Source organism: Podarcis gaigeae (assembly GCF_964106915.1).
Source record: "Podarcis gaigeae genome assembly, chromosome: 15".
Lineage (NCBI taxonomy): Eukaryota > Metazoa > Chordata > Lepidosauria > Squamata > Lacertidae > Podarcis > Podarcis gaigeae.
The window spans coordinates 30,247,227-30,260,547 of record NC_139692.1 but is presented as its reverse complement, the minus strand read 5'-3'; the positions used below and the strand labels follow the sequence as shown (position 1 = coordinate 30,260,547).

General features: G+C 48.0%; 1 protein-coding gene across 10 annotated transcripts in view; it reads left to right on the top strand.

Moving 5' to 3' along the window:
- Nucleotides 1-13,321, top strand: part of ELN (elastin) — a 57,564-nt gene that overhangs the window by 12,900 nt on the left and 31,343 nt on the right. For 7 of the 10 annotated variants that reach the window (XM_083714511.1, XM_083714512.1, XM_083714514.1 and 4 more), the window contains exons 2-3: nt 12,174-12,221; nt 13,041-13,082. In XM_083714511.1, coding sequence (XP_083570637.1) covers nt 12,174-12,221; nt 13,041-13,082 — 90 coding nt within the window. The remainder of the gene's footprint in view (nt 1-12,173; nt 12,222-13,040; nt 13,083-13,321) is intronic. The other 3 variants (XM_083714516.1, XM_083714517.1, XM_083714515.1) reach the window with 1 other exon arrangement.

Genomic DNA, 13,321 nt, shown 5'->3' with positions numbered 1-13,321 from the left:
CTCCCTTGTCTGAAATGCCAGCTTCCAGACTTGTATCTTGCGCTGGCCAAGAGATGAGGCATCTGTGCCGTCGCCGAACTGAAGCAGGTGAAGAATCAGAGAATTGGAGAGTTGAAAGGTCACCCTTGGGGTCATCCAGTCCAACCCCAGTAATGCAGGAAACACAGCTCAAGAATCCATGACAGATAGCTGTTGAAAAACCTCAGTGGAAGGAGAATTGTGTCACCTTCTGAGGTAGTCCTTTCTACTGTCAAACAACTCTTACTTTCAGAAAGTTCTTCTTAAAGTTTAGTCCTTATGTCTGCAGTTATTTTGCTCATGAAAGCCACCTTTAGCCCCAGAACCTCTTTTGAATGTTAGTTTTTCTCCCCTCTGTTGTATGAAAAAGCAGGCACAGACATCTCTGGGCATGTGCCAAGTGCATTTTGCCTTCACAATCTACATTGTGTCAGTCGCCGCTGAGTTTTGTTCAGAGTGAAATGTCAAGGTGGGTTTTGCACATTACTGAGGAGAACAGCTCAGGTGGCAGAGTTTTGACTCTCCGCCTGTCTGAACTGGGAGGCGGGTTTTGATGCCCAATGCCAGTTTTAGAAGAGGCAAGACATCTTCCTGAGAGTAAAGGCCAAGATCTCCTCTCTGTGCCAGCATCTTTATGCCTGGAAGCTGAGATCGTTCTTCCCGCCACCTCTAAGCTATGGAACTCATTGCCACAGGAAGCAGTGATGGCCGCCAACCTAGATGGCTTTAAAAGAGCATTCAAGAAATCCATGGAGGAGGGGGCTATTAACCATGATGGCTGTGCTCTGCCTCCAAATTCAGAGGCAGCGCTGCATCTGAATACCAGTTGCTGGAAACAACAGGAGGAGAGAGGGCTCTTGTGCTGGGGTCCTGTTTGCAAGTTTCCAGTTGGGGCATCTGGTCGGCCACTGTGAGAACAGGATACTGGACAAGATGGGCCTCCTTTGGCCTGATCCAGGAGGGTCTTCGTATGCTGCTACAGGTCACCAGTCGCAGCCTACTTGGCACTGAGGCTGTGCACAGCTTTGCTGCAGCTCTGCCGGAGGAGCTGGAAAGGTCGTCTGAGAGCCTCCCCCAGCCTGCTGTTTGTCTGCGGACTGCTCTCACACACAGCAGGCGCCTCAATTTTCCCCAAGGAGATCAAGGGAGGCCGCAGCGTTGAGCCCACAGCACCAGCTCTCATGCCAAACCCTCGCCTCTTTGACCTGTCGTAAGCTCTGGGAAACGGGCTAGGGGCAATTGGCGAGGATGTCTGGAGTTGAGGGACACACCATCAGGATAGTCAAAGCGGAATGGCCACAGAGAAAGCCAGGGAGGCCAGCTCTTGGGTGTTTTGGGGGGCAGTGGGGTCAACAAGGCCCCTTGAGTTGAGTCGAGGACTGTGGCATCTGGCTAACAGATGCCTATAAATAGGAGACGTTCATGAGAAGCGCCCATCATTGCTCGGGAATGCTAAGAAACCTAACAGATCAGTGCAGTTTTCAAGTCTGTGCAGTTTGGAAAGGTTCGATCCACCATCTTCATTCCAAATGGTGTCTGCCAATATCAAAATTTAGATGCAAACATTCCCTTCTATTATGGATACCAATATCTCAAGAGAACAGACAGACAGACAGATCGTTATCTAGTAGATGTGAGGCATGCTGGAATCATAGAATTGGAGGGATGAACCCTCTTTAATCCAACAGTGATCTTTTGGTGGCTGTATCTACAGGGCAGGCTTAGTGTGGCTTCCTATTCACTCATTCCTCTCAGGAAATCCCTGCGAACTGATGTTCTGCAAAGGGGACAGAGCAATGAGGGTTCCCTGCCTCCCACATGCCCCAACCGAAAGAGCGACTCCCAGAATGCTCTGGGAGACATCGCAACATGTATGAAACTTGATGCAAGAACATAAGAAGCGTCGGTTAGATCAGGCCAGTGGCCCATCTAGTCCAGCATCCTGCTCTTAAAGCTGCCAAACCAGCTGCCGGTGAGAAACCAGCCTGCAGGACCTGAGTTCAAGAGCCTTCTCCCCTCCTGTGGTTTCTAGAAAATGGGATTTGGGAAGCATTGCCATCTCCAGCCACGGAGGTGGAACAGAGTCATCCTAGCTAGTAGCCATGAAGAGCTCTCTCCTCCACAAATGTGTCTAGTCTTCTTTTAAAGCCATCTAAGTTGTGGGCCATCACTGCCTCCTGTGGGAGGGAGTTCCGCTGTTTAAAATACATGCACTTCCTTTCCTCTGCCCTGAATCTTCCATGTTTCCTTTTGCACTTTGCAGTCTGCATGTTAGTGTATGGGTTTCATTGGAGCTTAGACCTTGGCAACTGTTTACAGCCGAGCCACTTGAGAGCAGGGGCGGGGTGGAATCCAAGCAAGAAAGACTCTGGGCTCACACAGAGTGCCTTTCTCTTGTTCCTAAATCGCCAACTGTAAACAATTGTTTGTCCGTCTCCAGCTGTAAAATTTCTAGCAGAGGAGGGGGGAAACAGCACACGCCCCGTTTTATTTTCATTTTTAATGAAAAGAAAATACGTAAACATTGCAGCAAAACAATGAGCTCTTCGGAGGGTTTGCTGAGTCCCATCCCACCCTTTGCGTGCAAACGGTTACATCCTTTGCAGGGAGAGCATTGATTTGCAAAATGGCACCCCCTCATCCCTGAAAACACTCATGTTTGCAGCAAACCGCCTGGGGGGTTAGTGAGTTTAGGAAAGAAGTCTATTTTCCAAATCCCCCATTTTGTTTTTCATAGCAAGCCATGGAAAAATGGGGAGGTGGGGGGGGCGGGGAGAGAGCATTTTCCAAAAGTTGATTCATTTTCTGGGCACAAACATCAGTGATACAATTAAGCAGCCTTTGACTGTCCTTTTCTGTTTGGTAACAGGGAGTGAGGGTAGAGCAGGGCTTAATTAGACTATGGTTGCATCCTCATTCCAATGCTAATCGTATGGGGGAAATCGAGCACCTCTGAGCATGAGAAGAGTGCCTTCCTTTGCAACAGTCCATAAGTATGGCATGCATGGCCTGGAGAAATGGACAGAGAAAAGCTCTGCTACCCCTCTCATATTAACACAAGAACTTGCAGATATCCAATGAAGCGGGATGTGAGATGATCAGGACAGATAAAAGACTTCTTTATGAAGCACAACTCATTCTTGCAGGAGGCTGCCATGCTCACCAACTTAAAAATCATAGGATTTTACAATTAGGGTCATCTAGTCCAACTCAGCAACGCAGGAATCTCAGCACCCAGTCCCCCATCCAATTTGAAACCAGACCCTCCAAGTGTCACTATTTTCCAGGGACAGTCACGGCTTTACAGAAGCTCTCCCGGTTTCTAATTTGATGTCTCATTTTTCCCGAGGACATTCCTTCGGATGTCCCTATTTTTATCAAAAAAATGTTGGAGGGTATGGAGTTATGCGACCCCCGAGCCAAGGAGATAAGTAACTGTACTGTACAACCTTTAGCAGACATCAGAAAGCAGCTGTATGGGGACTTTTTGTTCAATGTATAATACTTTATTATGTTTTTAAATACAGTATGCTGGGACAACCCAATCAGATAGGTGGGGAATAATAATAATAATAATAATAATAATAATAATAACAACAACAACAACAACAACAACAATAATAATAATAATGGAATAGGACATCTCTATTTTCACTGGACAGATGTTGGAGGGGTATGTTATTTTCAATTCCTCTCCTAATGATCCCTAGCCTTTTTCACGCCCTCCTTGGGAAAGGCATTGTAGGCCTCTCTCCTTTTGCTCGGCAGTTGCAAAACCCAATGCATTTAGACTGAGGAGACGGCGAGATATAAGCCGAGTGATAAATACAAATAAATCTCGGAGAGTCGTCCGTCTGCGAGGCATCAGATTCTGGCTTGCCAAGTCTCTCCGCGTGCAGCCGCCTCACTTCCTGGAATCGCTCTCCATGGCTGCCCATTCCTGAGTCACATTGCACAAGGAGTGTGTGTGTGTGTTGCAACAACTCCATTTTATACATGTTCACTGACAGCCCAGCAGAGCTGCGGTGAGAGAGAGAGAGAGAGAGAGAGAGAGAGAGAGAGAGAGAGAGAGAATGAATGATGGCCTGTCTTGCGTCCCCTTTCCCTGGAAATTCAAGAGCAACACTTTGGCAGAGCTTTATTTGTTAAACAAAATCTATATGCCACTTGATCAAGGCTCCAAACGGTTTACGAGAAGTCATCCATCAAAAAACAGTAATTGAAAACATTTGGGAAATGATTAAAATTAACGGCAGACTAAAGAGAGATTTGAAGTACATACATACATGCCTGGGCAAGTTTGCCTGAGCAAAATCTTTAAGCAGGTACTGTAGAGAGTGCAGCCGAGGCTCCTGCCTGATGTCAAAAGGCAGGGAGTTCCAAAGTTTGGGTGGTGCCATGCTAAAAGAACAGATTCTCACAAGTGCAGAGGTTGTGTGGCACCTGTAAGTGGGCCAGTTCTGCAGAGCAAAGCAGTTGAGTGGGCACATTACGGAGTCAGGTGGTCCTGCAAGGAAAGCGGTCCCAAGTTTTCAACAGGTATTTGTACCAGCAGCAATGCATTGCTACCTTGCCCTGATAGCAAACTAGCAGCCTGTGCAGATTCCAGCTAAATGCTAGGAAGAATTTTCTGGTAGTAGGAAATGTTCGATAGGTGAGTGGACAGCCTTAGAAAGTGGCTGGACTCTCCTTCCTTGGAGGTTTTTAAGCAGAGGTTGGATGGCCATCTGCCAGGTTATCTTTCGCTGTGATTCCTACATTGCAGGAGGTGAGATTAGATGACCCCTGGGCTCCTTCTTAAACTGTGGTGCCCAGAACTGGACAAGCTTCTCTTTGCCGATTCATCTTCTCTGGTCTGGAGAAATAGCTCCTGGTGTCAAAGGTTTTCCGGGGCAGAATTCTGCACCCAATGGGCTGTGTTTGATGGCAGGCCTATTTTCTGGGGCAGAGGGGGGGGGGAGAGAAAGAGAAAAAGAGAAGCATGTTCTGATTACAGGCAAAGGCAGAGGGGAGCTGGCCCGCAGCCACTGACAATTTTGGGAAGGAAACAAAAGATTGTGTTTTTGTTTTGATTTGATTTGTTTCTTACAAAGGAGACACAGAGAGCTCTAGCGAAGCCAGCTGCGAGGGAAGGCCAGGATTGCTCCAGCCACATACCTGGGCAGATTGAAGCCTCAGCAACATCTGCTGGGCAAGGCGGAAGCGGCACAACTAATTGTTTCCTGGGCAGCAGGTGATTGTGCTGATCTTCCTCAGGAATGGCCACAGCCCGGCGGTCGGGCACCTGCTATGCACACAGAATGTCCCAGGTTCAATACTGAGTGGCGTCTCCTGGTAGAGCTGGGAGACCCTTGTCTGAAACTCTGGAGACACTGTCAGTGTAGACACTGCGGATCCAGATAATAGAATCAGAATTGTAGAGTTGGAAGGGATCCCCAAGGGTCATCTAGTCCAACCCCCTGCAAGGCAGGAATCTTTCGCCCAACGTGGGGCTCGAACCCTTGGCGCTGAGATTAAGTCTCATGCTCTACCAACTGAGCTATATGGACCAGTGGTCTGACTTTGTCAAAGGCAGTTCTCTATGCTCCTATTTGGGAAATGCCTGTTTAAATCGGCTCTTTGTCTAGAACCATGAGGACTAGAGTCTTACTTTACTTCTAGGGAAAGCACCGTCGCTCAGCAGTGCAGCATCTGCTCTGAATGCAGAAGGTCCCAGGTTCCATCCCCAATGGCATCTGTAGGTAGACCTGAGACTGTCTCCTCCTATGAAGAGCCATTGCCAGTCAGTGTCAACAGTACCAAGCTAGATGGATCAGTGGTCTGATTCTGTACAAGGTTGCTGCCTGTGTTCCTCACGGAGTAGGCAAAACTGATGGGCAGGGCAGAGGTCCCACATTGGCTGGGATTATCTAGTCTGACATATTCTCAGTATTATTACATATTCATTGTGTTTATGAACCACCTTTTTTCTCCAAGGCAGTGGTGTAGCGTAGGTTGCCGATGCCCTGAGCACCCCCTAAACCATGGACCATTAACACAGATGCCAAGAGGAAGTTTTCTAGGTGGGGCTTGGCAATCTCACATGGGGCTGAAATGGACCAAGTTTGGGAGTTGTAGATAACCTTAAGATCAGAGGCAGGCAGAAAAGCAAACACAACTTTCCGCTTGCCTGTTTCTTTGTTTGTTTTGGGCAAGTCTGTGCAAGGGCTCATTTCTTTTAAAAGAGGCGCTATCTGAATCCAGGGAGGTGGGAATCACAGCATGGAAGAGGACAGCAGCAAGCTGGGAAGTGCCAGTATTTTTTCTTTTGAAATTTTGTGCCACCTAATAATTTTGCACCCAGGGCCTCTATCCTCTCCTCCCCATGCTAGACCACTGCTCCAATGAGCTCTAGGTGGCGGATATGGTCCCCCTGCCTCATTTAATCCCCACAACAACCCTGTGAGGTAGGTGAGGCTGAGAGGCAGTGGCCAGCCCTCCATGAGACCTTCATAGCTGAGATGGGGCAGAATTTGAACCCTAGTTTCCCAAGTCCTTGTCCAATACTACAGTACATTGGCCCACCAAAAAGGCAGAAGGGGATACATCTGAGCCTCTTCCTGCTCCTTTCTCCTCCCTCAACACCATCCCCCCTCGCCGGCAGCCACGCTCCTCCTCGGGTCTCTGTTTATTTCATCACCCTCCTCTTCCCACCCTCCTTCCCTCCATCCGTTTTGGCGAATTCTCTTGCCTGTTTCCCAGTTGACCCTGGCTTGCATGTCTTGGGGATTCTGGCTTGTGTTGACTTCACTTTGGGCTGCTGTCCAGCAGCCAATTAACCTAGAATGCCGGAACTTTAAACCAGTTCTAAACCTGCTCTGGAGAACGGGGGAGGGAAGGTGGTTAGAAGAGGCATCGGTGTGTGTTGGGGTGGGAATAGTGGGGGGGGGGGGGAACTAACCTAGAGAGTTTTGCTGATCTAGAGACTGAAGGTCTGTTTCTTATGCTGGTTTCCAGATGTTTTTTCACTGCTCTCTCCAACACGGACAGAGCAGATGTTCAGGCGGTAGCGCCTAATTGAACATGAGAAGAGGCTGCTGGATCAGGCCACTGGGTCGTCGAGTTGCAGCCTCGCGTTCTCCCAGTAGATGGCCAGATGCACCACTGGGAAACACAGAAGCAGGATTCGCCACTTGTGATTCCCAGCATCACTGCCTCCAACTGTGGAGGAAGGACATAGACATTGTGACTTCAATAGATGTCCAGTCCTCTTTGGAATCCATCCAAACTGGTGGCCCTCGCTGCCTCCTTTTGGAAGGAGTTCCTAAAGAACCTAGGGAGATCCTGCTGGATCAGGCTGAAGGCCCATCTAATCCAGCATCTTAGGAAAAGGAGATGGGTTCAAATGAGAGATTCTGACTAAACACCAGGAAGAATTTCTGGCGGTAAGAGCTGGTCTGGACCCTATTGGAAGGTGGTGGACACTCCTTCCTTGGAGGTTTCGAAGCAGAGGTTGGATGGCCACCTGTCGGGATTTGGCCTAGGACCCTCATACCTACGGGACCACCTCTCCTGGTATGCCCCGCAGAGGACCTTAAGGTCCATAAATAACAACACTTTGGAGGTCCCAAGCCTCAAGGAGGTTAGATTGGTTTCAACTAGTGACAGGGCCTTTTCAGCACAGGCCCCGATGTGGTGGAATGCTCTGTCACAAGAGGCTAGGTCCCTGTGGGATTTGACATCTTTCTGCAGGGCCTGCAAGATGGACCTGTTCCGCCTGGCCTTCGGCTTAGATTCACTCCTTATATGGGATTTGGTATATAAATTTTCCCTTGGCTTTTTTTGCTGGCCCATGTAGGACCAGCATGGATAGCTGGCTCGGATGAATATCTGACGTTTCCTCCCTTTATGATCTTGATTTATGGGCTACTACTAAAATGAGGCTGCATTTTAAGCCGTATTTTAATTAACTGCTTGTTTGTTTGTTGTTGTTGTTTCTATTATATTTTATTGTAATTTATATTTGGTGTTAGCCGCCCTGAGCCTGGCCCTGGCTGAGGAGGGCAGGGTATAAATAAAATATTATTATTATTATTAATTTCCTGAGCTGTGATTCCTGCATTGCAGAGGGTTGGACTAGATGACTCTTGGAGGTCCCTTCCAACTGAATCACCTTCACCATCACCTCCCTAGGCGGCACTACTTATTCCTCAGTCTCAAGCCTTCTTTGCATGCTCCCGAGTATTGTAGCCTATCTTTCATGGTTGTTGTGTGAAATTGCTGCAATAAAGCATGCAACTCTGCTTTTTTGGGGGGGAGGCGGAAGTGTTATGGAAATTCTGTGAGACACTCTGTAATTTTTACGGAGCTTATGAGAATACGCTCCAAGCTCAAAGGCGGGAGGTGGTGGGTGCAAGATTGGGCATGGCTCCTCCGCTCCTCTGAGTCGCACTGTTAATTAGGCCCCAGTGTTAATTAGCTAATTAGGGGGATGCTGAGGGTGTGTGTGAAAGAGAGTCCTTTTTCCCCGCACCCCCTAAAAAATTAAACCTCTTCACAGCCCAACTTGGCCTTTGTTTGACAATGGAACAAACTCCCTTGGGAGGTAGTGGACTTTATTGGAGGCTTTTCAACAAGAGTTTAGAGGGCCACCTGTCAGAGATTCTTGAGCTGCAATTCCTGCATTCCAGGGGGTTGGACTAGATGGCCCTTGGGTACCCCTCCAACTCATAGAACTGTATTCTATGATTCTATGCATCTGAGGCCCCTCCAGATGTTTTGGACTGAAACATCTTCCAACCTCATCAACAGGGAGCTGTGTTCCCATCAGCTGAATTATCACATGACCACACTGACTGGGGCTGATGGGAGATTTATCTATCTATCTATCTATTAAGATTTACACACTGCATGATTGCAACCCCACCCCCCAAAAAAAAACCCTCTCAAAGAGGTTTACAAAAAGATAAAACTTATCCGTAAGCAGAATTAACAACAAAAGTTAAGACTTTCTGAAAGTTAAAATAACAATAGCAGATTAAGTACTGGAAGCAGAGGAAAATAAACATCTGAGTGGGCTTGTCTAAACAAAAATGTTGTTAGGAGGCACCGAAAAAGGTACCGGGACTGTTTATGTATGCGGCAACGGCTGCAAGGATGCTACTAGCCCAAAGATGGAAAGAACGTTCAATAGTCCTGTCTAGGGAAGAATGGCAAGCCAAACTGCCGAACTATGCTGAAATGACAAAACAGACCGGGAGACTCAGGAATCAAGAAGATACTGACTTTAAAAAAGAATGGGGAAAATTCATTTACTTAGGAGACCATTGTAAACAAATTCAAACGTTAGCTGGACTTTAAAAATAACTTGTAAAGAAACAACAGAGATGGATAATTTAGAAAGATAAAATTTTTGGAGAATGTAATGTGTAGTTTTATAAAAAAGTATTTTAAGGACCCATGCAGGGGACAGGGGGGAAGCCACAAGATTCAGAGAATCTCATATAGGGATATGCTGAAAGTTTTCCCCACCCTTTTTATTATTTTGAATTTGTTCTTGTAAAAACCAATAAAAAATATTATTAAAAAAGAAAAGAAAATGGTACATGCTTGGTATCAAGAGGCAGGGAGTTCCAAAGTGTAGGAATGGGTATTATGTAGTCCAAGTCATCTAGAGGGCCCCAGGCTAGGGGAGGTTGGTCTAATTCCTCACTCTGCCAGCTGCTGCTGCTCCCGCTACTTGGCAAGGGCACTCTCCAGATTTCCTAGTGGCCATCCCATAATAAATCATTGTCATTGGGGGTGGGGCAGGAAAGGGGGAGATGCCTGCTTGAGGCAAAGAGCACATGGGCAGAAAATTCCAGTTTTCTTTGCTACCTTCACAACTTATCCAGAGAACAGATATGTTTGGGTGTTGCCATTCTTTCACAACTACCGCCAGATCTGCATTAGATTGACTCTCTCTTTTTTATGAAAAAAAAAGTTAAAGGAAAAGCCTTCTCTCTTGTTAACAGAATGTTCAAAGCTTTAGAGGGAAGAGATTGATGTGCAACTGTGTGGTTTGCATTTCTTTCTGTATACAAGCAAAGCAATGTCACGCCATGTGGCCCACCTACAGGAAAGATGGGCAACATCTGGAGAGGGGATCCAGATGTGCTTGACTCCAGCTCCTGGCATCTGGCCTTGGGGTTGATGGTAAGAGCTGGGAATCCACCAAACACCTGGAGACCCCCACAGATCTCCCCCAACCATGACCTACAAACTCAGCTTGGGAGACTGGCTTTTTAAAAAGCCCTTTCAAGAAATGCAAATATATGAGGTCTGTTGGATCAAGCCCATTGCCCATCTAGTCCAGCATCCTGTTCTTACAGTGGCCAATCAGATACCTGTGGGAAACCCATATGCAGGACCTGAGCGCAAGAGCCCTGTTCCCTCCTGTGGCTTCCAAAAACTGGTATTCAGAAGCACTGCTGCCTTCAAGGTCCCTAGCTGAAGCCCTGGACCCTGGCTGACAAAAGGTCCCCTCCCTTTGTTGCAGAGAAAGAGAAGCACTCTACTTGTGCTCAGGAGCAATCCTCTTTCTTGTTTCTACTTCAGAAGAACCTGCTGGATCAGGCCAAAGTCCCAGCAAGTCCAGCATCTTGTTCTCACTGCGGACAACCGGGTGTCTCTTCCGGCAAACCCACAAGCAGCATTTGAGCACCATCGCACTCTTCCTTCCTGCAGTTTCCCACAACGGGCATTGAGAAGTATTTCTGCCTCCGTCTGTGGAGGCAGAGCAGAGCCATCCTGGCCAACAGCCATCTATAGGCCCTTTCCCCCATGAATTTGTGCAATACTTATTTGAAGCCCAGTCGGTGGCCATCACTGCTTCCTGTGGCAGGGAGTTCTGCAGTTTAACAATGTGCTGCATGCAAAGTGCTTTATTTTACCTGCCCTGAATCTCCCAGCATCCAGCTTCCTTGGATGTCCAGTGTCACAAGAAAGGTGGGGGGAATCTTTCCCTTATCCACTTTCCCCATGACATGCTTGCTTTTATTTTTTTTATTTTTTACCAACAACCAAACACAAAGAGTGAAAGCCCCCAGGCGGCTGATACATTGGGTATACATAATCAATAATAACATATTCAAGTCAACCAATTTTATATACGTTAACACTCATCCATCCACAAGGACATGCATGCTTTTATAAACTTCTGTCAGGTTGCTTCTTACATTTTCTCTCAATGAAAACCCCCAAATGCTGCAGCCTTTCCTTGGGGAGGGTTGCTCCATCCCCTTCCACTGCTCTGCTTGTCCCTTTCTGAGCCTGCTTGGCACAGGCTGGGGCTGACATTGCAAACGGGTTCTGGGGCTGAGCCCCATCTCGAAAGAAGCTCTATGTGGGAGACAACTCAGCTCCTCCCCAGGGCTTTGCTTCCAGCTGAACATCTTTCAGCTCCCACCAGCCCCACCAATAGCTCCTTGGCCTGGAGAGAGCCCTTCCTCAATCAGACGGTTGAGAAAAGGTCAGCTCTGTTGTTCGACTCCCAGGGCAAAACATGTTGAACTTAAACACAAGTGTTTATTTAAGAGGGGAGCAGCAAGGAAGGCGTATTGGCTGGACGGGAGGGCGAGAGAGGGGGGAAGAAGGCAACATGAAAACAAAGGGTGAGCTGTTTGATGGTTGCGCAATCCTCACGGAGGGTCAGAGGCAAAGCAGGATTCCACCCCGGAAAGCCAAAGTGCTGTCAGTGACTGGAGCAGCTAATGACACAGGCCAGAGATGGTGGGGGCGGGTTGTGCAAAAGAGAGAGCGCAGATCTTAACACGATACTTGCCACGTTAATTATTCCTCTTTATCCATCCAGGAAACTAGCAGATCACACTTGCGAATTTGGTTCATAGAATCCCAGAATTGTAGAGGTGGAAGGGAACCCCAAAGGCCATCTAGCCCAACCCCCGGCGATGCAAGAATCATAGCTAAAGAACCCTCGACAGATTGCCCTTGGACTTGTGCCCTGAGCCCTTTTAATACCCAGCAATGCTCCTGAGTGGCAGGAAGATGGGAGCGGGGGAAAGATGGAGGCCAAGGGAGTCTTCTAAGCCTCTCAATACTTTTGTCTTGGATGGGCACAAATGGGGTTTCCCTTCATCACCAGCTATGAGCCAATCAAACTCTCCTTTCTTTTCCAGGGGTCCCAGGTGCTGGCGTTGGAGTTCCCGGGCAAGGCTACTACCCAGGTAAGGGGGTGCTACTACCTGCTGTGTTTATCTTTGTGTTACAGATGTCACCAAATCCACCCGATTTTATTTGTGTGTGGAATTTCTCTGCCCCTTCCTGCAATAAGCCACCCTTCTCAAAGCCCCTTTCTTGCAAGAAAAGGGTCACAAACAGGAATAATGGGGCAAGATAATGCACTGCCCTGTGGAATTCATGCATGCATTCTTCCATTTGTTTGGCCGATTAACTTCTGATCCTGCTGAGATGCCCTCTCCCTAAGCGTCCCAGGGGGAATCGCATCGTCTTAAAAAGCAATCTCAGAGTAATGCATAATCAGTCAATGAGAGCTGGTGCTGTATAGTGGTCAGAGTGTCGGGTTAGGACCTGGGAATCAAGGGTTTGAGTCTCCCACACCATCATGAAGTTCCCTCGGTGACTTTGGGCCTGTCACTGCCTCTCAGCCTAGCGTACCTCATAGGGTAATTTGTGGGGACTAAATGGGGGGGGGGAACCATGTATGCCGCCTTGAGCTCATTGGACGAAAAGGTGGGCTATAAATGCAATCAATCAATCAATCAATCAATCAATCAACTGTGAGTCAACAACAGTAAATGCTACAATTGATAGCACCATTTGCATCGGGTGAGGCCTGTGGCCCCCTGATTGTAGCTGAACTGCAACTCCCATCCTCACCCCTGAGCTACTCTTGCTGGTGCTGAAGACAGTTTCAGTTCCCATCAGCACCAGTGATGGGTGCTGCGTAAGCCTGTTTGCGATGGCTAGGCGCTGTTTGAGGGCCCCTCCTGGGTCTCCTGAGACAACTGTCTTGATCCCTACAGGAGCTGCTGGCGTAGGAGGACTAGGAGGACTTGGTGGGGCAGGTGAGTCCCTGGAGGAGGGAAAGGATGCTCTCTGCCTCCTGTGCTTGAGCGACCGAATGGTTTAGAAGACAATGCATGGGGCAGGGAACTTAGGTGGTGGTCCTTTCCCCTGTTTCACCCATGGATCAGTGGCTACTTCTCAGGACAGCTGCATTGAACCTAAACTGAACCAAGGATCAGAAAAGGGAAACCCAAACAATCGAGGAGGTGCAGCAAATCCCCCACGGGGAAAGGTTGCC